Source organism: Capricornis sumatraensis, chromosome 8 (genome assembly GCF_032405125.1).
Source record: "Capricornis sumatraensis isolate serow.1 chromosome 8, serow.2, whole genome shotgun sequence".
NCBI lineage: Eukaryota > Metazoa > Chordata > Mammalia > Artiodactyla > Bovidae > Capricornis > Capricornis sumatraensis.
This window is the reverse complement of record NC_091076.1, coordinates 93,241,736-93,263,525: the sequence shown is the minus strand read 5'-3', so window position 1 is coordinate 93,263,525 and position 21,790 is coordinate 93,241,736. Positions and strand designations below refer to the sequence as shown.

Here is a 21,790-nt window from a genome sequence, read left to right as displayed (position 1 = left end):
AGGGAGAATTCTGAAATTAAAATTTTAATTATCTTGAGCAGAAATAATGAGAATCTAGACAAATAGGATTTAAGCAAAAGAGTATGAGCTACATCTTCAGTATACTTGGTAGTCTGAGGTTAATTTCTCTAAGAATAGCCAGTTTCTTCATTACCCTCCAACCAAGTTACTAAGTTGTATTAAGTACATATTGTTTTCATAATAATTCTGTTTCTAAGCACCTTGTTGTTGTTTTTTCCAGCTGCTTGTGAGTTTTCTGAGAAGGACATAACAAATACTGAACATCATCAACTCAGTATTAAAGATCTGATCACCACCCAGGAGCATGCAGCTGAGACGCATCCAGAAAAGTATCAGGGTATTTCTGTTTCAGACTTTCACGTGGAGCCATGTGGCACAGATACTCATGCCAGCTCATTACAGCATGAGAACAGCAGTTTATTGCTCACTGAAAACAGACTGAATGTAGAAAAGGCTGAATTCTGTAATAAAAGCAAACAGCCTGTCTTAGTAAAGAGCCAACAGAGCAGATGGGCTGAAAGTAAGGGCACATGTAAGGATAGGCAGATTCCCAGCACTGGGAAAAAGATAGTTCTGAATACTGATCCCCTGTACGGAAGAAAAGAACTGTGTAAGCAGAAACCTGCGTGCTCTGACAGTCCTGGAGATTCCCAAGATGTTCCTTGGGTAACCCTGAATAATAGCATACAGAAAGTTAATGACTGGTTTTCCAGAAGTGATGAAATATTAATTTCTGACGACTCGTGCAATGGGGGGTCTGAATCAAATAATGAAGTAGCTGGTGCAGTGGAAATTCCAAATAACGTTGATGGATATTCAGGTTCTTCAGAGAAAATCGACTTAATGGCCAGTGATCCTCATGGTACTTTAATACATGAAAGAGTCCACTCCAAACCAGTAGAGAGTAATATTGAAGATAAAATATTTGGGAAAACCTATCGGAGGAAGTCGAGTCTCCCTAACTTCAGCCACATAGCTGAAGATCTAATTATAGGCGCATTTACTGTAGAACCTCAGAAAACACAAGAGCAGCCCCTCACAAATAAGCTAAAATGTAAAAGGAGAGGTACATCAGGCCTTCAGCCTGAGGATTTTATCAAGAAAGGCGATTTGACGATTGTTCCAAAGACTCCTGAAAAGATGATTGAGAGAACTGACCAAACAGAGCAGAAACATCACGGGATAAATATTACTAGTGATGGTCATGAGAATAAAACAAAACGTGATGATGTTCAGAAAGAGCAAAACGCTAACCCAACAGAATCATTGGAAAACGAATCTGTTTTCAGAACTAAGGCTGAACCTATAAACACCAGTAAAAGCAATATGGAACTAGAATTGAATATCCACAGTTCAAAAGCACCTAAGAATAGGCTGAAGAGGAAATCCTCTACCAGGAAAATTCCTGAACTTGAACTAGTAGTCAGTAGAAACCCAAGTCCACCTAATCATACTGAGCTACTAATTGATAGCAGTTCTAGCAATGAAGAGATGAAGAAAAAGCATTCTAGCCAAATGCCAGTCAGGCAGAGCCAAAAGCTTCAACTCATGGGAGATAAAGAACCTACAGCTGGAGCCAAGAAGAGTAACACAACATATGAACAAATAAATAAAAGACTTGCTAGTGATGCTTTTCCAGAACTAAATTTTACAAACACACCTGGTTATTTTACTAACTGTTCTAGTAAACCTGAAGAGTTTGTTCATCCTAGCCTTCAAAGAGAGAAGAATCTAGGAACAATTCAAGTGTCGAATAATACCAAAGACCCCAAAGATCTGATATTAAGAGGAGGAAAAGCTTTGCAAATGGAAAGATCTGTAGAGAATACCAATATTTCCTTGGTTCCTGATACTGATTATAGCACTCAGGATAGTATCTCATTACTAGAAGCTAAAACCCCAGAGAATGCAAAGACTGCACCAAATCCATGTGTGAGTCTGTGTGCAGCAATCGAAAACCCCAAGGAACTTATCCATAGGGATTTTAAAGATAACAAAAACAACACAGAGGGCTTTCAGGGTCTCCTGGGACATGACGTTAACTATGTCATTCAGGAGACAAGAGGAGAAATGGAAGACAGTGAACTTGATACACAGTATTTGCAGAATACGTTCAAGGTTTCAAAGCGTCAGACATTTGTTCTGTTTTCCAATCCAGGAAATCCACAAAAGGAATGTGCCACAGTCTTTGCCCACTCGGGGTCCTTAAAGGATCAAAGTCCAAGAGACCCCCTCAAATGCAGACAAAAAGAAGACAGTCGGGGAAAGAGTGAGTCTAAAAGCCAGCATGTGCAGGCCGTTTGTACAACAGTGCACTTTCCTGTGGCTGGTCAGAAAGATAAGACGCCGGGTGCCGATGCCAAATGTAGTGCAAAAGAAGTCACTAGGGTTTGTCAGTCATTACAATTGAGAGGCCACAAAACTGAACTTGTTTTTGCAAATAAGCAAGGGGTTTCAGAAAAACCAAATCTAATACCATCACTTTTTCCCATCAAGTCATCTGTTAAAACCGTATGTAAGAAAAGCCCATCAAAGAAATTTGAGGAACCTGTAATGTCACCTGAAAGAACATTGGGAAATGAGAGCATCATTCAAAGTGCAGTGAGCACAATCAGCCAAAATGACATTCAAGAAAGCACTTTTAAAGAAGTCAACTCAAGCAGTGTTAATGAAGTAGGTTCCAGTACTAATGAAGTAGGCTCTAGTATTAATGAAGTAGGTTCCAGTGGTGAAAACATTCAAGCAGAACCAGGTAGAAACAGAGAACCTAAATTAAGAGCTTTACTCAGATTAGGTCTTATGCAACCTGAAGTCTATAAGCAAAGTCTTCCTGTAAGTAACTGTCACCATCCTGAAATAAAAAGGCAGGGAGAAAATGAGGACATGCTTCAGGCTGTTAAGGCAGATTTCTCCCCATGTCTAATTTCAGATAACCTCGAACAACCTATGCGAAGCTGTCATGCTTCTCAGGTTTGTTCTGAGACACCTGACAACTTGTTAAATGATGACGAAATAAAAGAAAATAGCCACTTTGCTGAAAGTGACATTAAGGAAAGATCTGCTGTTTCTAGTGAAAGTGTCCAAAAAGGAGAATTCAGAGGGAGCCCTGGCCCTTTCACCCATACACATTTGGCTCAGGGTCACCAAAGAGGGGCTGGGAAACTAGAGTCAGAAGAGACTGTGTCTAGTGAGGATGAAGAGCTTCCCTGCTTCCAACAATTACTGTTTGGTAAAGTAACCAATACACTGTCTCCATCCACCGGATGGAACACTATTGCCACTGAGGGTCTGTCTAAGGAAACAGAGGAGAACCTAGAATCATTGAAGAGTGGCTTAAATGACTGCAGTGGCCAGGGAACATCAGCCAAGGTGTCCCAGGAACATCACCTTAATGAGGAAGCGAGATGTTCTGGTAGCTTATTTTCCTCACAGTACAGTGCAATGGAAGACTTGACCACTAATACAAACACCCAGGATCCTTTCTTGATGTTTGAGCGTCCTTCCAAACAAGTGTATCAGTCTGAAAGCGAGGAAGTTCTGAGTGACAAGGAATTTGTTTCAGATGATGAAGAAAGGGAAACTGGCTTGGAAGAAGATAGTTGCCAAGAAGAGCAGAGTGTGGATTCAGACTTAGGTATTGGAACCAAGTTTTTATGTTTGCCCCCATCTGTTTTATAGAAATGAGCTAAATGTCTATGCCTTTGGGGGAGCACATTTTAGGAGTTTCCAAGCACAGTGAAAGAAACTATTTCTTAAACCTTAAACATGTTCCTCCCAGGGTGCTTTTCCTTTAAAAAGTCCATTACCCAGCTAGAACATCTTTTCTATTTGAATGAGATTTAATGCCCTAATTACTGGCAGACTTACATTTGGTTTTCATTATGATTTCTTAGAGGAAATCCATCTGGGTGTCCCCAAAGAGTATAATCATTTTGTATGATGTGAAAGTGAAGTTTGTCTTGCCATCTTTTTTTAACATCTGAATCTATTTTTATTATCATTTAAGGTGAAGCAGCATCCGACCATGTGAGTGAAACAAGCCTCTCTGAAGACTGTGTGGGGCTGTCCTCTCAGAGTGATATCTTAACCACTCAGGTAAAAAGCACAAAGGGGTGTGTGTGCAGTGTTCTTTGCATTCACTGCTATGCCTCCTGCCTTCTACGTTTGCTTACATCCTCCCTTAGAATTAATGGTATAACAGATGTGTGTGGGATCTAGTCTCCTCAAATTGAATTGTAAATACCCAGATGGGACACATGCTACCTTCTGTCTCTCTCTCTCTCTCTCTCTCTCTCTCTCTCACACACACACACACACACTTAACCAGTTTATTCATTGCAGAACATTAAATACTGAACTTAATGAGAAAGTGAAACCTTCAAAACCCATTTGCTCTATAGGAAAAATGTATGTGAAAGCACTAACTATATCAGACAGAGGGGGTGTGTTTCTTCTCAGTACCAAATTGTTACCTACAAAGTTCTCTTCCTATCAGAGACTATCTAACCTTTCACTGTTTGATGAATATTTCTTTCTGTTTTTTCTTTGTTAATCAGCTAGTTATTTGTTCTTCAGTGCTGATAAGTCATCTTTTTTTAAAAAAAACATACACAATTTTACTTCCTGTACCTAGTGGTCAACATCCAATGTTTTGGTTACATGTGAGGGACCTAACAGCTTTGTCATATCTACAACATTTAGTAACATAACTATTTCAGTGCTGCTGGCAGAATAGTCTCCTAGAAAAAGGCCTTCTCTACTGAAAATTAACATCACAGTCCTCCCAGAACCTGGCTTTGTCTCCTAATTTTTATGTTGTAGAAGTGGCACCAAACTTTTCAAGTTCTTATATTCAAAAATTCAGGCTCATCTCAGCTTATTTTTTTAGAGGACAAGCAGAGTGGTTGCTGGTGTGATACTGAAAAGAGTTCTATACCTGACTGTGTTCCTTATTCCTGAACTATGATATACATATTTTTTTTTCTCTATTTTATTTTATTTTATTTTGGCTGCACTGGGTTTTTGTTGCGGCATGTATGCTTAGTTGCCCTGCAGCATGTGGGATCTTAGTTCCCAACCAGGGATCAAATGTACATCCCCTGCACTGGAAGGCAGATTCTTAACCACTGGACTGCCAGGGAAGTCCCAATGCACATTCTTAAGGTGGAGATATCTGGACTACCTGGAATCATCCTGCCCTGACTTCTTTTTCTCACCAAATCTTTTTTTTTTTTTTTAATTTTATTTATTTGTTTTTTTCTCACCAAATCTTAAATACACCTTCAGCTACTAGCAAGTGAATGACTTTTTTTTCTGAACTTCCTGAAATGCCAGATTAGATAGAACTGAGAAAAGCCATATAAAGTTATATATGTGCATCATAGAAAACCTAGAAAATGCAAATAAATAAAAATCATTCATGGATGAACCTTGAAAACATCGTTAAGTGAAATAAGCCAGGTACCAAAGGACAAACAGTGTATGACTCTACTTTTATGAGGGACCTAGAATAGTTAAATCCATAGAGACAGAAAATAGACTAGTAATTACCAGGGACTTGGGGATGCAGGAGTGGAAGTTATCCTTTAATGGGCCCAGGGTTTCAATTTAGGATGGTGAAAAAGATAGGGAGATAGATACTGATGATGGTTGGACAACAATGAAAATACTTTATGCCACTAAACTATATACTTAAGGATGGTATATTTTACCACAGTTTTAAAACTCACCCAAAGAGAATGGTTTGGTAAATTTTAACATTTATCTCTGGAAGCATACACGAAAGATAGGTAATAGAAGTTGCCTTCAGGTGGGGAAATAGATGATTAACAGAAGGAGAAAGCCTTATTTTTCTCTGAATATCCTTTTCTGTGAGTTGGCATATATTCTTCTACTCTTCCTGTTGTACACGAGGGTATGTGTTGTATGTATACCTTATCGTTAAAAATCATTCAGTTATATATTTCAATTTAAAAATTTAAAAAAATCATTCAGTTAATACTCTACATACTTATATTTTTTATTAATTTATGTTAATTGGAGGCTAATTACTTTACAATATTGTGATTTTTTTTGCCATACATTGACATGAATCAGCCACAGGTGTACATGCGTCCCCCATCCCGAACCCCCTTCCCACCACCCTCCCCAACCCATCCCTCTGGGTTGTCCCATTGCACCGACTTTGAGTGCCCTGTTTCATGCATCAAACTTGGACTGGTCATCTATTTCACAAATGGTAATAGATATGTTTCAATGCTATTCTCTCAAAACATCCCACCCTCGCCTTCTCCCACAGAGTCTAAAAGTCTGTTCTTAATATCTGTGTCTCTTTTGCTGTCTCGCATATAGGGTCGTTGTTACCATCTTTCTAAATTCCATATATATGCGTTAATAAAATGTTTTGGTGCTTTTCTTTCTGACTTACTTCACTCTGTATAATAGGCTCCAGTTTCATCCACCTCATTAGAACTGATTCAAATGCATTCTTTTCAACAGCTAAGTAATATTCCATTGTGTATATGTACCACGACTTTCTTATCCATTTGTCTGCCGATGGACATCTAGGTTGCTTCCATGTCCTAGCTATTGTAAACAAGTATTTTAAGTGCTACGATGAACATTGGGGTACACATGTCTCTTTAAATTCTGGTTTCCTCAGTGTGTATGCCCAGTAGTGGAATTGCTGAGTCATATGGCAGTTCTATTTTCAGTTTTATAAGGAATCTCCATGCTGTTCTACAGAGTGGCTGTACTAGTTTGCATTCCCACCAACAGTGTAAGAGGGTTCCCGTTTCTCCACACCCTCTCCAGCATTTATTGTTTGTAGACTTTTAGATAGCAGCCATTCTGACTGGTGTGAGATGGTACCACATTGTGGTTGTGATTATTTGCATTTCTCTGATAATGAGTGATGTTGAGCATCTTTTCATGTGTTTGTTAGCCAATTATATGTCTTCTTGGGAGAAATGTCTGTTTAGTTCTTTGGCCCATTTTTTGATTGGGTTGACAATCAGTTTGATTGGGTTGACAGTTATTTTTCTGGTATTGAGCTGCATGAGCTGCTTGTATATTTTTGAGATTAATTCGTTATCAGTTGCTTCATTTCCTATTATTTTCTCTCATTCTGAAGCCTGCCTTTTCACCTTGCTTATAATTTCCTTTGTTGTTCAAAAGCTTTTACGTTTAATTAGGTCCCATTTGTTTGTTTTTATTTTCAAAACTCTGGGAGTTGGGTCGTAGAGGATCTTGCTGTGGTTTATGTCAGAGTGTTTTGCCTATGTTTTCCTCTAGGAGTTTTATAGTTTCTGGTCTTACATTTAAATCTTTAATCCATTTTGAATTTATTTTTGTGTATGGTGTTAAAAAGTGTTCTAGTTTTATTTTTCACAGGTGGTTGACCAGTTTTCCCAGTACCACTTGTTAAAGAGATTGCTTTTTCTCCATTGTATATTTTCCCTGGTGGCTCAGATGGTAAAGCATCTGACCGCAATGCGGGAGACCTGGAGTTCGATCCCTGGGTTGGGAAGATACCCTGGAGAAGGCAGTGGCAACCCACTCCAGTATTGCCTGGAAAATCCCATGGACAGAGGACCCTGGTAGGCTGCAGTTCATGGGGTTGCAAAGAGTCGTACGTGACTGAGCACCTTCACTTTCTTTCTTTCTTTGTCAAAGATAAGGTGTCCATAGGTGCATGGATTTATCTCTGGGCTTTCTATTTTGTTCCACTGATCTATATTTCTGTTTTTGTGCCAGTACTGTACTGTCTTGATGACTGTAGCTTTGTAGTATAGTCTGAAGTCAGGCAGGTTGATTCTTCCAGTTCCATTCTTCTTTCTCAAGATTGCTTTGGCTCTTCCATACAGATTTTGAAATTATTTGTTCTAGTTCTGTGAAAAGTATTGTTGGTAGCTTGATAGGGATTGCATTGAATCTATAGGTTGCTTTGAGTAGTATACTCATTTTCACTATATTGATTCTTCCAATCCATGAACATGGTTTATTTCTCCATCTGTTTGTGTCATCTTTGATTTCTTTCATCATGTTTTATAGTTTTCTATATATAGGTCTTTTGTTTCTTTAGGTAGATTTATTCCTAAGTATTTTATTCTTTTTGTTGCAGTGGTGAATGGGATTGTTTCTTTAATTTCTCTTTCTGTTTTTTCATTGTTAGTGTATAGGAATGCAAGGGATTTCTGTGTATTAATTTTATATTCTGCAACTTTACTATATTCATTGATTAGCTTTAGTAATTTTCTGGTGGTGTCTTTAGGGTTTTCTATGTAGAGGATCATGTCATCTCCAAACAGTGAGAGTTTTACTTCTTCTTTTCTAATATGGATTCCTTTTATTTCTTTTTCTTCTCTGATTGCTGTGGCTAAGACTTCCAAAACTATGTTGAATAGTAGTGGTAAGAGTGGGTACCCTTTTCTTGTTCCTTACTTTAGGGGAAATGCTTTCCATTTTTCGCCATTGAGGCTAATGTGGGTTTATCGTATATGGCTTTTATTATGTTGAGGTATGTTCCTTCTGTGCCTGCCTCCTGGAGAGTTTTTATCATAAATGGATGTTGAATTTTGTCAAAGGCTTTCTCTGCATCTACTGAGGTAATTGTGTGGTTTTTATTTTTCAGTTTGTTAATGTGATGTATCACATTGATTGATTTGTGAATATTGAAGAATCCTTGCATTCCTGGGATAAAGCCCACTTGGTCATGATGTATGATCTTTTTAATATGTTATTGGAATCTGTTTGCTAGAATTTTGTTGAGGATTTTTGCATCTATTTTCATCAGTGATATTGGCCTGTAGTTTTCTTTTTTTTGTGGCATCTTTGTCTGGTTTTGGTATTAGTTTGATGGTGGCCTCAGAATGAGTTTAGGAGTTTACCTTCCTCTGCAATTTTCTGAAAGAGTTTGAGTAGGATAGGTGTTAACTCTTCTCTAAATTTTCGATAGAATTCACCTGTGAAGTCATCTGGTCCTGGACTTTTGTTTGTTGGAAGATGTTTGATTATAGTTTCAATTTCTGTGCTTGTGATGGGTCTGTTAAGATTTTCTGTTTCTTCCTGGTTCAGTTTTGGAAGGTTATACTTTTCTAAGAACTCATCCATTTCTTCCAAGTTGTTCATTTTATTGGCATATAGTTGCTGATAGTAGTCTCTTATGATCCTTTTTATTTCTGTGTTTGTTGTCATTTCTCCCTTTTCATTTCTAATTTTATTGATTTGATTCTTCTCCCTTTTTTTCTTGATGAGTCTGGCTAATGGTTTGCCTATTTTATTATCTTCTCAAAGAACCAGTTTTTGGTTTTGTTGATTTTTGTTACAGTCTCCTTTGTTTCTTTTTCATTTATTTCTGCTCTGATTTTTTGATTTCTTTCCTTCTACTAACCCTGGGGCTCTTAATTTCTTCTTTGTCTAGTTGCTATAGGTGTAAAGTTAGGTTATTTATTTGATTTTTTCTCTTGTTTCTTGAGGTAAGCTTGTATTGCTATGAACCTTCCCCTTAGCACTGCTTTTACTGAATCCCATAGGTTTTGGGTCGTCGTGTTTTCATTTTCATTTGTTTTTATGCATATTTTGATTTCCTTTTTTATTTCTTCCATGGTTTGTTGGTTATTCAGAAGCATGTTGTTTAGCCTCCATGTTTGTATTTTTAGCGATTTTTTTTCCTGTAGTTGACATCTAATCTTACCACATTATGATCAGAGAAAAGATGCTTGAAATAATTTCAATTTTTTTTAATTTACCAAGGCCTTAATATTGTTTTTACTATGTCACTAAATTTTCTTCAGTGAAAATTGAATTGAGGGTTGAATATGAGGATTTCAGGGCAAAATACACAGTTTGCTATCATGTACAGCTCTGTAGTCTTATCTTGATAACTAAATAATTTGCTCATATCCCCAGTGACTTCCTTAGTATGGAATTTTGGTGTTTGACACATTATTAATTGTTCTTTAGAAAGACTGAACCAAGCTGTGCTCTTCGAGCCCTGGTAATACTTGGTAGCCCTCATTTTCCTATACTTTGGCCAGCACTGGGTAGTATCCAGTTTTAAACTTCTAAGTCTTGGCATCGCTCTGAGGACTGTAGGTAGACGGCTTGTCTTATTTTGGCCTGTTTTCTACATGGAGCAAATCCCTCTAGGACTGAAGCCTTCTGGAGTCAGACCACTGCCTGTTCTGTGCCTGAACTGTCACCAGTATTCTCCACTTCTGCAGGATTGCCATGGTGACTAAATTCATGAAAGGATTTAGGAGGTCTTTTCTTTTTTATCTTTTTTGGCCATGCTGTGGGGCTTGCAGGATCTCAGTTCCTCAACCGGGGGTCAAACCTGTGCCCACTGCAATGCAAGGATAGTCTTAACCACTGGACCACCAAGGAATTCCCTAGGTAGACTTTTCTTTGTTTGCAATTCCTATGATCTTTTCTGGGTGTGGGTTTGGGGCTCTGTCAACATGGCTTTCACCTTTTTATGCCTTATGTTTTAGAGTTATGTCTGGTTTCTGATTCCATCTGCTTTAGCCATATTGTAGAATATATGACATTCAATAAACTAAACTATCTCCTTGTTTTCTATATTTCTGATCTTACTCCTAGAGATGTATCTGTTTGTTCAAGATTCATTTTGTGAAGTGTTTTTATCAAGCATCTACCCAAAATAGAGCCAAAGTCAGATTTCAGGGCTAACTTAAATCTAGAGTACTGCCAACAAGCAAAATGGTTGAAGTGGGATCTTTTCCCAAAGTCTGTTTATACAGAACTGGGGAGACATATTTAGGGGATAAATGCTAATTCAGTATCATTAGTGTCTGTTCTTTATCAAAGGCTGATTAACTAAATTCATTAATTCATGTCTGCATTAAATACTTATTAAATGCTTTGTCTGCTGGGTGTTTTGAATACAAGAATGCTTAAGGAAAGATTCTTCCCATCTCGGAGAATCAGGTATTGCACTTTGGAATACTAATATATTAGCAATATAAATGAAGTAGAGTGAGGAATTATGTTCCTGATAGGAGATGTATTATTAGTAGGGACTTCCAAAGGAGATATTCAAGCTGGACCTTAAAAAATGAGAAGAATTTTTTTCCAGGTAGGAAGAGAAGGGAGGCAGTAAATCAAGGCAAAGACACAGAAGCATGAAATGCCCAGGAAGCACAAAATTGTGACTGGAAAATAGGGCATATGTGGTGGTTTAGGGAGAAGTAAGAGATAAGATCAGAGTATGAAGGCCTATTTTCAATGCTGTACTTAGGAATTTATCACGAGAGCAGTAACAAATAATAATTATATAGTATTCAGAAAGTGTTAACTTATTATCTGAGCAGTGGTGAACTACTAAGTTCCTAACTGGAAAAGAAGAGATATGATAAACATGGCTTTTAGGGAACCTTAGCTGTAGTGAAAGTAGAGATCAGAGTAGCAGAGTAGAAATAGATAAGAAAAGTAGGACTAATTCAAGAAACATAAGAATTCTGATCAGGAAAACTTGGTAACCAATTTGGGTTTAGTCTGCCAAATGTATCTGTCCAGTTGCCTATAGGGGAATTTGTCTAAGTTATGAAGTAATTGTTTTGGAAAAACCTAAAGGAAAGTTATCTACCTATTATTCTCCCATTACTGTTAATATTTTCTGATTTTCTAACCTATTTAATGGCCACAGAAGTTAGAGCTGATGATCATGACAGTAGTGACCAGTAGAGGTCCTGAACCTCATCTGATACCTGCGATTTCATCCCAGATTTCTGCGGTGAGCCCTTGACTAGGAGGATCCAATCAATGATGGAACTACTCAGAAGCACCACGTGGTGGCAATGGTGCTGCTGTGGACACTCTGGCAGCACTGCAGTCTCAGGGTAGCAGTAGAAGCCTTTGTGGAGCAGGGAATACATTTACCAGTCATAAAAACCTCCTAAAAACTGTGAATTCAGTGTAGCAGGGGAAAGTAGATGACTTGTTTTTAGTAGAGAGCAAAGTCATTTGCAAGGATCTGAAGAGGAAACAAGGTGAAGTAATTTGTATTTCCCCAGGGTTTGCTGGCAGCCATACATGCTCCTTCTAAAAGTAATGAAGAAATGTGTATTTTGTGACTTCCCTGGTGGTACAGTAGATGAGAATCCACCTGCCAGTGTAGGGTTTGATCCCTGGCCCTGGAAGATTCCACATGCCACACAGCTGCTGAGCCCATGCTCTAGAGCTCACGAGCCACAACTAACCAAGCCCACACACTGCAACTACAGGAGCCCATGTGCCCTAGAGCCCATGCTCCACAACAAGAGAAGCCACTGCAATGAGAAGCCTGTACACTGAAACTAGAAAAAGCCCTCACGTAGCAAAGAAGACCCCACTCAACCAAAAATAAATTTTAAAAAGTCTTTAACAGAAAATAAATATGTATTTTGGAGAGCACCTTACTTACCTGATACTTTGCTAATCAAAAACCTTAGACTAAGCAGGTTTCTTCTTCATCTGGAGAAATAAACATCAGGAACCCCATAAGCAAGAGGAGCCTGTTATCTTGAGTTGAAAACAGTAACGGCTTACAGGCTTTCTGGGGGCTTTTTCTGTGGGCCCCTTTCTTCTAGCAGGTTCTTCTTGGCAATGGATCTTTAGGTACCCTGTCACTGTCTAGAATGGCAGCATCACGAGGGCTGTATCCCCAGCCTATGACAGTGCCTGGCATATAATAGGTGGTCAGCAAATAGTTAAATGAACAAATAGATAAGTTAATGAGTTAACTCTGTGCTCTTCCTGTTAGAGATAAACGTTCAAAGAATCCCCGAAAAGGAAGAGACCTCACAAGCTAGAAGTCAGACATTTTTGTATGGACTAACTCTTATGCTAATTTTTTTAATGTTAAACAGTAGTCTTTATTTTTACACAAAGCAGTATAAAATGAGGTAGTTCTTCAATGTGTGACTTGGAGCTCGAAAATCCACCCTGAGTGTGAAAGAGCAACCCTTTGTGACCCCATGGACTGTAGCCCTCTAATCTCCTCTGTCCATGGGATTTCCCAGGCAAGAATACTGATATGGGTTGCCATTTCCTTCTCCAATCATGCTAACTGTAAATACCAAAAGTATTTAAGTACCTTAATTATTTCTTTACTCCCTAGCATTAAAAGAAAATAACTAACTTCAAAAGACCATCACCATTGGGAATTTCCTGAAGATTCAATGGTTAAGACTCGAAGCTTCCACTGCAGGGGGGCATGGGTTCGATTCCTGGTTAAGGAACTAAGATCTTGCATGCCCTGCAGCGTCACCAAATAATTAAAAAAAATTTTTTTAAAGACATCACAGTTGGGACTTCCCTGGCAGTCCAGTGGTTAAGACTCTGCACTTCCACTGCTAGGGGAAACTTGAGAGGGTTTGAGGAATTTTCCTTCCTCTTCTAACATTGTTTTGAAATAATTTCATGGGCATTAATTGTGTGAATATGGTCAAATTAAAAGGTGTTCAGCCAGAACTCATAATTCTATACGAGGTGATTTCAGTTCCCATGCTAAAATTAATTGGTTTGACATATTCTTGCTTTCTGGCAAGTTTCTATTGTAAAAGCATGTGACTTTCTTGGTTTCATTTTCTCTTGTCTGCAGCAGAGGGATACCATGCAAGATAACCTACTAAAGCTCCAGCAGGAAATGGCCGAGCTGGAAGCTGTGTTAGAGCAGCACGGGAGCCAGCCTTCCCACAGCTCTGCTTCCCTCACAGCTGATTCTCATGGCCCAGAGCACCTGCTAAATCTAGAGCAAGACACATCAGAAAGAGGTTTGTAATACTGGCCAATCTCTGTTACCTTAAGCAAAATTCTTCCCTCTCTAAGCCTTTATCTCTTTCTGAAAGGTATGAACCCAGCACCAGTATTTTATGATCTTTGCTCAGCATGTATTTGCTGAGTCACGTGGTGAGAAATCTTAGAGCCTTACTTACAGTTCCTGCTTACAACTAATTTGCCATTCAGAGGGACCAAGAGTGTTAGTAAGTGTTGCTTTCTGACTACCCACAGTAAGAAAATGCCATGGGGCTGCCCACAGGGACCTGAATGTCATGGGGCAGGCTGGAAATAGGTGACCTCATAATTTTAGAAAACTTTCTAAAAACCACTCAGACTTACTTCTATAACACTGGTGTCAGATCACAAAACTCTATTTAATGTACTTTTTGGTTTGTAGAGAGAGATGTCTATACATACTTCATGAGCTTTCCAGTTGGCTCAAGGGTAAAGAATCCACCTGCCAATGCAGGAGACAAAGAGATGCAGGTTTGATCCCTGGGTCAGGAAGATCCTCTGGAGAAGGAGATGGCAATCCACTCCAGTATGCTTGCCTGGGAAGTCCCCTGGGCAGAGGAGCCTTGCAGGCTGCAGTCCATGGGGTCACAAGAGTAGGACACGATTTACGTACTTTAGGAACTGCACCTTGATCCACAGAAAGCCCAATTATGCATGACTGTTACCACCAAGACAAGAGGAGGCATTTGGAGTAACCAGGCAGGTAGAGTTGTTCTGAGCTGGAAGAAGTGAGCACTGACCTGAGGAATAACCTCACATAAATGAAAGTGAGATGAAAATTTGAATTTTAATTGGAAAAGGCCTGTGAAAGACAACATATCAGTCATTGTTCTAAATAGAAGCAAATATGTAGACACACAGATAAAATGCCAGACACAAGCCTGGGTCCTAGGGGAGAGCTGGTGCTTAGGAACTGGCAGGTATGGTGGGCCCTCCCACAGTGCTCTTTACAGCTATCTCAGTGATAGCTGTCTAGCTAACTTAGTGTTAAAGTCCCTTCTTCATTGCTCCTTTCATCAGTGCTACAGGGGCCAAAGGGCCTTCATTTGAGTCTTTCTAGGAACTCTACTCTTAATTATTCAGTAGAGTCGCCTTGATTGTAGAGTGTGCCTTGCAGTGTTTTTATGTTCAGAAACAGTAAGTAGCTTGTGCATGAGAAGCTAGGAACTCTGTTGCTATGGCAGTGGTTCCAAATGTATTTCCTTAAATACGTTCTTTGTAACTTTATCTTCATTCAGTTCACCTCCCAGATAACGAAACCCAAAATCTCAAACCCGTCACAATTCTCTTTGATGCTTTCACCATCTTCAGTCTAAAAACAGATGACTTTCAATTTTAGTGCACCAGAGACAAAATGTTATTGTCTGGTTTTGAATATGTCTGTAAATTTGTTATCTCATCTTTGTGGGAAGGGTGTTTATTTTTTCCTGAAGATCTGTACACAAAATTTTTTTTTTTTTTTCAAATTTGGTATAGTTTTATATATTCTGTTTTACTATGAATTTGACAAACTGAAAATTTCTTCCAAATCTCTATATAAAACATTTTTCTTTAGAGAAAGCTTTTATTCTATCCTTTGTAATAAACGTATTCATTGGTCTGCTTTCTTATGAAATTATAACATCTTCAGAAGGTAGTGGGTAAATGTTGAGAGGAGGGGAAGAGAGGATTATGAGAAGATCCCCATTAAAAAAAAAAGTTCCAACTCCACAGGGAGTGTCTGCCATGACCACTTTTGTTTGCATAACTTGAATACGTTGTTCAAAATGCTGAACTGCTACTTCTTAGGATCACCCATAAACACAGTATTTTTTAATCGTGATTTTTAAGTCTCTTGATTTTTCCAGCCCCATTTTACCCTGTTAGACTGTTACTTTTTTTCATAGCCCTTATTAACTTTTAACGATATCTAATTTGTCTTGCATATTGTTTAGAGTTCCTTATTACCTCCCACTAGAATATAAGATCCATGTGGGCAGAGAACCCTTACACCTGTGCCTGGAACACAGTAGGTACTCAATAAATATATTTTTTTAAATATATTTATTTATTTGGCTGTGTTGGGTCTTAGTTTCAGCAACAAAGTTGTGGCACACAGGCTTTCTCGTTATGGCTCATATGAGCATGTAGGACCTTAGTTACTTCACCCTGACCAGGGATCAAACCTACGTCCCCCCCTGTTGTAAGGTAGATTATCAGCCACTGGACCACCAGGGAAGTCCCCTCAATGAATATTTTAATTCATTTTATTAAAACTCTGAAGCCCAGAGACTTCTCTGGTAGTTCAATGGCTAAGACTCTACACTCCTAACACAGGGGACCTGGATTCAATCCTTGGTCAGGGAACTAGATCCCACATGCCACAACTAAAGATCCTGCTTGCCACAACTAAGACCCAGCACAGCCAAGTAATAAATACTAAAACAAATAGAAAACAAAACTCTGAAGCCTACTCTAGAGTTACTGAAAGAAAATTTCTGGATATGGATTTTGGAGTTTTGTGGCTTTAGTTCTGAAACATTTTGAGCATCAACTTAATAGCTTAAGTTTTGTGTCTTTTTCCCTCTTAAATTGGTGTGATTCTAACTGAAATTCAAGGAAACTGGTTTTTTTTGGCCACAGTGCATGGCATGTGGGATCTTACTTCTCCTACCAGGGATCAAACCCACGTCCCCTGCATTGGAACACGCAGCTTCTTAATCCTGGGAAAATTTCTGTTTACCTTCAGCTGTGTTAAAATAACTTGTTTTTTAAATAAATGTTTTATTTTTGAATAACTTTAGATTTCCTGGAAAGGAGCAATGATAGTACGGAGAGTTCCTGCAGGAACTCTTACCCCTTACCTAGTTTCAGGTTCTCCTAATGTTGTCTTACATGACCATGGTACAATTGTCAAGACTAAGAAATCAACATTAGTACATTACTAGCAGTGAATGCAACTCGACTTAATTAGATTTCACAAGTTTTTATTTAAGATTCAGTATTTTTAAGGATGATGAAAGCCCCCTTTCTAAGGTCTTTATATCAAATGTCCTGTCCTCAGCCTATATCTGCCCTACTGTTTATCTAAGGGTCATCCCCAAGTCTACATAATATTTTTGTGCAAATGTGTATTCTTAACCATTACAAATTATGTGTACTTCCCAGGTAAAGCTATTTCATACCATGCACTTTGCTTTTTTTTCTTTTTGCTTTTTGTTTTCCTCCTGGATTACCTGTCATTCGTAAAGCAAACATTAGCATTTGAAACATCATAGTCTGTTATAGCTGAGATAATTTTAAGACCATCTGATTGTTGTCCTACAGTACATTCATTCGTGGACACTTAGGGCTTATCACAAGTCATTATCTCTTTCCTCCCTCTTCAATGTCTTTTCCTTTCATTCTTCCCAATACTTTGCAACAGTGCTTATTAGTACCTAATAGGCAGTCAGTAAAATTTATTAAATGTTTGGTCTGACCCATACTCCCTACCCATGAAGAATATAACTAATGTTAAGATACGCAGATGAAGGAATGATTTTGGGGAGATTATAATACTATTCCAATACTTGGGCACTGGATCCCTGCTTTTATGAAAAAAGGATTAAGGAAAAAGAAGAGCAGAAACATTTTTCCCTGTGTTTTTTTAAGTAATACTGAGTTATTGCATCCTAACTCAGGGTAGCTTATTTTCTTTGTAGTTTGGGCTTTATTGTAGTGAAAAGAGGAACTCATATGTTAACTGTCCAGGTGATAGAATGATTTTTAATATCTGTGTTTGTGTCTGAGGCCTTTCCCTTCCCACTCTCTCACTTTAAAAACAACCAAAAAAAAGACCTTTCCAGTGGTTAATTCTGTTTGTTTCCTTAGAGACTGCACATTACCTTCTATCAGTGATCACCCTATATTTAGGCGGAAAATGATGCCTATATTAAAAACACTTTATTTTCTAGTTGAAAGAAAAACCCGCTGGTTCATGGTTAGACCCGCCTTCATTTCAGCACCTTACCCCCAGGGTAGGGTTCTTGTGTTCCTAGAAAGGCACAGGTCCAGAAAACATGACTATAAAGGAAGCTATAAATAATGTATTTGAGGATTAACTCAGGAAATCAATGATTATTTCCCCCCCGGCTACGCAGTGTCTAAAAAAATAGTTTAATTAATACAGCTCTTTGTTTACATTTTTCTGTCTAGATGTATGGAGTTTGGCTTTCCTAATAAAAGCTCAAAATAAATTACAGTTGTCAGTGACTTTGTAATGGATAGAAGGCATTTGTAATTTTTAAGTATTTGTTTTTGCTTTTTAAATATTTCTGCCTTTAAGCCACTTTCTAGAAAGAAGTGGTACAATAATACATTTGGAGGAATTAATAAATAAAAAGGAGGTACTAACATGCCAGAACTTTGCCTTGGGTCTCTTCTGTGTTTTTTCCTTTCTTGCACCAGTTCATCATTAGTTCCATATATTACTTCTAGGTTCCTTATCAGTGGGCACCTTGAGTTTTTCATTTGTATTGGTTTTTCAGTTTATTATTTTCTTAATAATTGAAAATGTGAAGCAAAATGTCACCTCTTTTTTCTTTCTCATCTAACCCCTCCCTGTTGTTTCTACACACATGTAGAAGCTTAAACCCCATCCTATACAATCTTTGATGTGGAGGCAAATAGGGATGGAAGAGGGATGTGCTTTGTGCTTTCTAGTACTTTCTCTTCCCTATTATATGAGAGGATTTGAGTGTAGTTTGCAGCAGAGATAAAAATTCATTTCCTATTCTTGTTTCTTTATCATTCAGGGTCAAAAAATATAAATATATGATTTTTTCAACCTTGTCTCAGCTGGGTATCTTTATTTACCCAGTTTTAAAGTGTTCCTTTTTATTGTCATTATTATTTTTTAGTCATTTAGTTCCATTTGGTGCAGTATTGCTTATGTTTATAGAATTCTGTCTGGTATACCTGTTTAAAAACCAATTTGATTGTCACAGATTGCTGCTTTTGAAAAAAATCAATAATCTCGCCTAAATGATCACCATCAAGACAAAGCAGTAAAGTTGATTTCTTTGTTTTCTCATTCCATTTAAAGCAATATTAACTTCAGAGAAAAGTAGAGACTATTCTAGAAGCCAGAATCCTGAAAGCCTCTCTGCTGACAAGTTTCCAGTATCTCTGGATAGTTCTACCAATAAAAATAAAGAACCAGGAATGGAAAGGTAAGAAGTAATAAATGTCAAGTCTGGGACACTGAATAGCACCTGTACTGACATTAAACTCTTACTGTTAATTTTTTTTTGCCATACTTTCTCTAGGTTTTTGTACATAGACATTTCTAACCTCTCATTGCCCTAGGACACTTCTTTTGTTTAATTTCATGTTGGCTTTTTGGACCTATACCAGGCATGAGCTACAACATGAGGCATGTACAGTAGATCTACCCTTTCTCAATGTTGGAATAAAATAGAGAACTAGTGAGGGGTGGGAGGGAAGGAGGTTCAAGCGCGGGGATATATGATTCACTTAGTTGTGCACCAGAAACTAGCAACAGTGTAAAGCAATTATACTCCAATTTAAAAATTGTTTAAAAATATATATGTGTGTGTGTGTAAAACTAAAGCCTCAGTAAGCCTGGAGGCTGAAGGTAGATTTCTCTAAGGCCATACTTGCCCTCATTGAAGTTTTTCCCTTCCTAGAAAAAGTTTAGCTACTGATTTACCCCAGTAAATATTCAGAATATTTTTCAGAGATTTTATTCACATCACTATTGATATAAGACTATGAAACACTACCTAGTTTTAAAAGTACCTTCATTTGATCTTAATAACAGTGAAAATAAAAGGACAAGTTCTGGACTATTATTCCAAATTGATAGTCCAGGAAAGAGTCTCAGAACTGATAGAATCACACATCTCACCACTCCAGGAAAGAAAGGGAATTCATACGTATGGAGCTTCTACCAAATATACGTCTATTTCCACTTATCTAACTGGGAATAGTGACATATTGTCAATAATGTAATCACATCATCTTTTCCAAACCTCTTGAACTGAACTGAGGATATATTTTTGAGGCTGGGATGCTGGCCTGGTGGCTGTGATAGAGCACTGAACCCGTGTTTAGAGGTAATGACCTCATTGCCATGCTTTATCCAATTGAGCTAATCACCCATTTAATATTTAGATGAAATTTTCCACTTCCTCCTTCCCTACCCCTGTATACCCTCCTGAGACTTCTATTAAAGAACCTACACATTGATTGAACTTCCTCCCTCTACTAGACTCTTGAGCAACAGTTCAGGTCTTGCTCATCTTTAATCTGTGGAGCCTAGCTTTAATGCCTGACTCATAGTAAATACCCAATAATTATTTGAATTAATTACCTGATCTCTGAGGTCCTTTAAATCTGTAGGTAAATATCTTATTCAGCAAAGTTCTAAACACCTGGAATGTAGAGTAATTACAATGTGCATATGCTCTTCTAACGATGTTTTCTAGCTGATTTTTGTTTTTAGAGTGATTTTGGACCTTGAAAAGGCAGGAAGTAGGGATGGCTCTGAATTTTGCTAAAATAGGGTAGAAAGAATGAGTGTAACAATGTCAAAATTAATCAATTTTCTATTTTCATGAGAGCTGATTCTCATACATTCATTTGAAATAGTGTATAGAATGTGAGTGTCAGTGGATAATTTGCTGAAATTTGCTGACATGCTTTTAAACAGCTAGGAGATAAGCTGCCTCAGACCAGCACCTAAGGGGAGATGTTACATGTCAGCCCTGACATGTTGGCAGACATCATGAATCCAGTCTCCTAGCCATCTCTTGTGTTCTCTTTCGCTAGTCATTCCTAGTCTCTGTGACAGTGAGCTGTTTCACTTATGCCTTGGATGTTCAGAAAGTGTGATGAGTCCTTTCACAAGCTGCAGCAGTGGTTTTCTGCTTTCTTCCTTTTTTCCAGATCTTCCCCTTCTAAATCCCAGTTGCCGGGTAATAGGTGGTATATGCACAGCTCAAGGAGTCTTCAGGACAGAAACTGCCCATCTCAAAAGAAGCCCATTAATGTTGCTGATATGCAGGAGCAACAACTGGCTAAGTGTGAGGCCCAAGATTTAATGGGGTCTTATTTGCCGAGACAAGATCAAGGTAATATTTCATCTGCTCTGGTGGAGAAAACACTTTTATTTTACTCTGAGTCTTACCTAAAGACATTCTGAGTAAATCAACTTTCTAATGTAGTAGCCTATCATGAATGCATCTGTTATATGTAAACCCGTTAGAAAAATAGCTTGAATGTTAATCCAAGTGGAAAATTATTGCCACTGTTAATCTGTCTACATTGGTTTAACTCTAGCAGTTTTGAGGATGAGAGAGTTCTTGGTACTGCTAAACATTTTACTTCAACTGTTAAATAAGAGTTCTAGGGCCCTAGGGTAAAGTTTTAATCCTGTCCTTTATTGAAAAATGAGTTAGATCTCTAAAGTAAGCTCTTGTTCTATGAATTAATGACTATAAATTGCTATATATCTTATGCTTTATAAATCACTATAACTGAAAGGTGTGTTTTATGGCTTGTAAATCAAGGTTTTAATCAGTAAAGAAAGTTTTAAATTAATCCTCAAAAACACATCATCATAAAAGGTGCTCTTAGGCACCTAAATGTATTTAGCCATATTCATGGGGTCTTTTTAGTAATCTCATACATTCTACTTAGCTGTGCTTACTTGCTGATATAGTGACATTTTCTGAAATGTTTTGGGGATGGTGTATTTTTTTAATTTGGTAATGATAGCTGATAATTTATTGAGTGAAAAATTTAATGATACCATCGTAAGTAGCTGTCTCATTTTCAACCCTTTTTCCTTCCTTACAAAAGTATTAATATGTTCAGTACCAGATGGTTGGAGAATATAAGTAATAAAAAAGCCATTTCAAACTACCTATATTCTTGTCATCAATAATAAAATATGCTATATATCTTTAGTCAGTTTACATAAACTTTA

General features: G+C 37.8%; 1 protein-coding gene across 37 annotated transcripts in view; it reads left to right on the top strand.

Moving 5' to 3' along the window:
• BRCA1 (BRCA1 DNA repair associated) overlaps positions 1–21,790 on the top strand; it is a 65,860-nt gene that overhangs the window by 21,656 nt on the left and 22,414 nt on the right. For 12 of the 37 annotated variants that reach the window (XM_068975946.1, XM_068975935.1, XM_068975945.1 and 9 more), the window contains 5 exons: positions 242–3,655; positions 4,028–4,116; positions 13,625–13,796; positions 18,884–19,010; positions 20,749–20,933. In XM_068975946.1, the coding sequence (XP_068832047.1) occupies positions 242–3,655; positions 4,028–4,116; positions 13,625–13,796; positions 18,884–19,010; positions 20,749–20,933 (3,987 nt within the window). The remainder of the gene's footprint in view (positions 1–241; positions 3,656–4,027; positions 4,117–13,624; positions 13,797–18,883; positions 19,011–20,748; positions 20,934–21,790) is intronic. The other 25 variants (XM_068975967.1, XM_068975959.1, XM_068975966.1 and 22 more) reach the window with 7 other exon arrangements.